This window comes from Rosa rugosa, chromosome 1, assembly GCF_958449725.1.
Source record: "Rosa rugosa chromosome 1, drRosRugo1.1, whole genome shotgun sequence".
Taxonomy (NCBI): domain Eukaryota; kingdom Viridiplantae; phylum Streptophyta; class Magnoliopsida; order Rosales; family Rosaceae; genus Rosa; species Rosa rugosa.
The window spans coordinates 69,762,776-69,765,955 of record NC_084820.1 but is presented as its reverse complement, the minus strand read 5'-3'; the positions used below and the strand labels follow the sequence as shown (position 1 = coordinate 69,765,955).

Here is a 3,180-nt window from a genome sequence, read left to right as displayed (position 1 = left end):
AAATCTGCAATTTTTTTTATTGAGATTTTGTTGTGTGAGTTATAACTTATAAGGAAGTTGTTATGATTTACGACCTTGTGAGACCCAATATCATGAATATTTAACACTAATTTTTTTTTTTTTATCGAAAGTTCAGAGTACGAAGTTTGGAAACCATTAAAAAGTCATACATATATAAAAATGTGGAAACTAAAGTTTGAGCCCAGATCCCCAAAACAAATGTTTGATGTCTAGGGCCTAGAAAGCCTTTGAGCTATGTCAATAAATAAATAAATAAATCTTTATAGGTGGTCGAGTTTGCAAGAGCATCCAGGAGAGGTAACTCACACCTGGGTTCGAGTCTTACTAACGGTGATTGTAGTTAAATCTCAATTTATTTTTGGTGGTCAGGCACGATACCATGTGCTCTCGATGAAGAAGAAAAAAACAGATGCCTAAATGTAGCCATAATTCCAAAAGTATGAATATGTTTTTCAAAAGTCTCAAATGGGATACACTGTTTTCAAGGAAAAAGTCATCGGTAGAAGGTTTTCATAAGGGAAAAAAAAAAAAAAAAGTCTTTCATAAACACTATAAATAAACAAATCTTTGCCCGACGAATCGCTGGTAAAACCACTCATAAAATAAACAATTGACGATGGATAAAAATCATCGGAAAAACCTCCCATAAAAATTATAAAATGAAATAAACACCGACGACAAATGTGTCTTCCACTTTCATTAATTATTTAATTGAGATGGTCTTGAACGGACCATACAAACGCAAGTAAGAAAGGACACACCACGCATTATTGAAGGATTTTAAGCAAACATATTATAATTCAACTTGCGTATCCCCTAAAATTGAGATTCACATCCTAAGTTATTATATCAAAGATCCTTTTCACACCTACTAATATGATATTACTAACATATTACTATGATGCAGGACTTCTTCTTCTTTTTTTTGAGTAAAAAACAATAATTTTATCTATCATTGGTAACATTATAAAGAGTAATATCACATAGTGATATCTGATATCTAAATATAAGTCTCCTACATATAACCTTAAATTTACATACGCATATTCGCTTAAAAATATAAAAAATTTACAAAGTACAAAGTAAAATCAAAATCCAATAGTCTAATTTAACTGTGTAATTATCATCACTATTCAAAACTAATGAATGATGTAGGACTCCATTAATAACACATAATCATGAAAACTCATAAATTGCTTGTACCCCAAACTACCCCCCAATCAAAGAGCCGCATACACTTGCTTTTTGTTGCATCTTTAAATTCTGTAAAAAGAAGAAAGACAAAACCCAATTGTCCAATCGTAAGACCACATTACACTTCTCATCCTCCCATCGTTGTCAAGCTATCCCCTCACCACCTAGCTAGCTACATTCCACCCCTAAGCCATTATAATGCTGCTTTGTTATCTCAGAAACCCCATTTAACTTTCCCATTATTCTCTGTCTCTGAGTGACTGGTGTTGTCTTTGAGTGTGTGTGAGAGAGAGAGAGAGAGAGAGAGAGAGAGAGAGAGAGAGGAGAGGAGAGAGGAAGATAGAAAGAGAGAGAGAGATGGCAGGAAGGTCTTGTTACAGAGATGTGCTTCCATTTACAGCCATGGTGACTATGGAGTCCACCAACGTGGGATTGAACACACTGTTCAAAGCTGCAACCATGAGAGGGATGAGCTACCATGTCTTTATTGTCTACTCTTATTCCATAGCTGCTCTTGCTCTTCTTCCAGCTCCCTTCATTTCCCACAGGTCTGTATCTTTGTCTTTCATTTAACAATTTCAAACCCAAAGGCTTCAACTTTGTTAACATGCATCTCTATTTTGCTTTGCAGATCAAGGAGGCTTCCTCCTCTCAACTTTTCCATCATGAGCAAAATTCTTCTTCTTGGGCTAATTGGGTACAAGATTCTCATCAAAACCAACTCATATGTCAAATTTGTAGAATTATTTGTGGTTTTGGTACTAATTAAAGTGGTGTTCTTGATGATGATCAGGAGTTCATCTCAGATAATGGGGTTTACAGGAATCAGTTACAGCTCTCCAACGCTTGCTTCTGCTATCAGCAACCTTGTGCCAGCTTTCACTTTCATTCTTGCCATTATTTTCAGGTCTTGTCTTTGAGTCTTTCCATCTTTCAACCCAGTCTAATTTACCATTATGCCCTCCAAGTGATAAAAATCCAATGGCCTAATTATCACAGTTTGCTTTCTTAAAAAGTTGAGGGGCCAGACGGTTACTTCTGAATTGTGACAACAGGGGGGAAGGAATCCAATAATTGTTAGTTCTTGTACTTTCCCTACCTTTTTCGGTGCTGAAGACTGAAGAGTAGGCAGGGCTCAACTTGAGAAATAATTGTTGGTACTTCTAGGCCTCTAGCTTGTGGTAACACTAATTTTTGACCACGGAACACCAAATTTTGCCCGAGTAAAATCCATTTGTCTAGGGGATCAATTCTTTTTTGGATGAATTTAGGAGTAATTTCCATTGTTTTCTCTTCTTTCAGGATGGAAAGTGTAGCTTTGAAAAGTAGAAGCAGTCAAGCTAAAATCTTGGGTACTATAGTTTCACTTGCAGGTGCATTTGTGGTGACTTTCTATAAGGGCCCCCGAATTTCCCTCACTAGTCAAACACAATCTCTGATGCTAAACTCAACAGCTTCAAACTCAGACTGGATCATTGGAGGCCTTCTAATAACAGCTGAGTATATATTGGTGACACTTTGGTACATTGTTCAGGTAAATTACTTGTACTCAAAACTGACTGTGGTATCTTTCACCTATTGCCAGATAATGTGAGCTTTAATTCCAAAGTGGTAATTTTTCTACAGGCACGAATTATGAAAGAGTATCCAAATGAATTAACTGTGATCTTCTTCTACAATGTTATCGTCAGCATCGTAGCTGCAGTTGTTGGTTTGATTACAGAAAAAAATCCAAATGCTTGGAGGTTGAGACCAGATATGGCATTGGTCTCCATCCTGTGCTCAGTAAGAAACTAACAGAGCACTGGCTGTTACGATGTTATACATAGGCTATACCTACTTACTGTGTCTTAAGATGGCTTTTCTCTAATGTCTAGGGATTACTAAGCTCATTATTGAACAATTCTGTTCACACATGGACCTTGCGCGTGAAGGGGCCTGTGTATGTGACAATGTTCAAGCCAT

At 36.6% G+C, this 3,180-nt stretch overlaps 1 protein-coding gene across 1 annotated transcript in view; it reads left to right on the top strand.

The window, feature by feature from the left end:
• The first annotated feature begins 1,329 nt into the window (after positions 1-1,329).
• Positions 1,330-3,180, top strand: part of LOC133734157 (WAT1-related protein At3g28050-like) — a 2,106-nt gene continuing 255 nt past the window's right edge. Inside the window, exons 1-6 of the mRNA XM_062161797.1 lie at positions 1,330-1,763; positions 1,847-1,912; positions 2,009-2,122; positions 2,518-2,749; positions 2,842-3,000; positions 3,093-3,175. Coding sequence (XP_062017781.1) covers positions 1,573-1,763; positions 1,847-1,912; positions 2,009-2,122; positions 2,518-2,749; positions 2,842-3,000; positions 3,093-3,175 — 845 coding nt within the window. The 5' untranslated portion in view covers positions 1,330-1,572. The remainder of the gene's footprint in view (positions 1,764-1,846; positions 1,913-2,008; positions 2,123-2,517; positions 2,750-2,841; positions 3,001-3,092; positions 3,176-3,180) is intronic.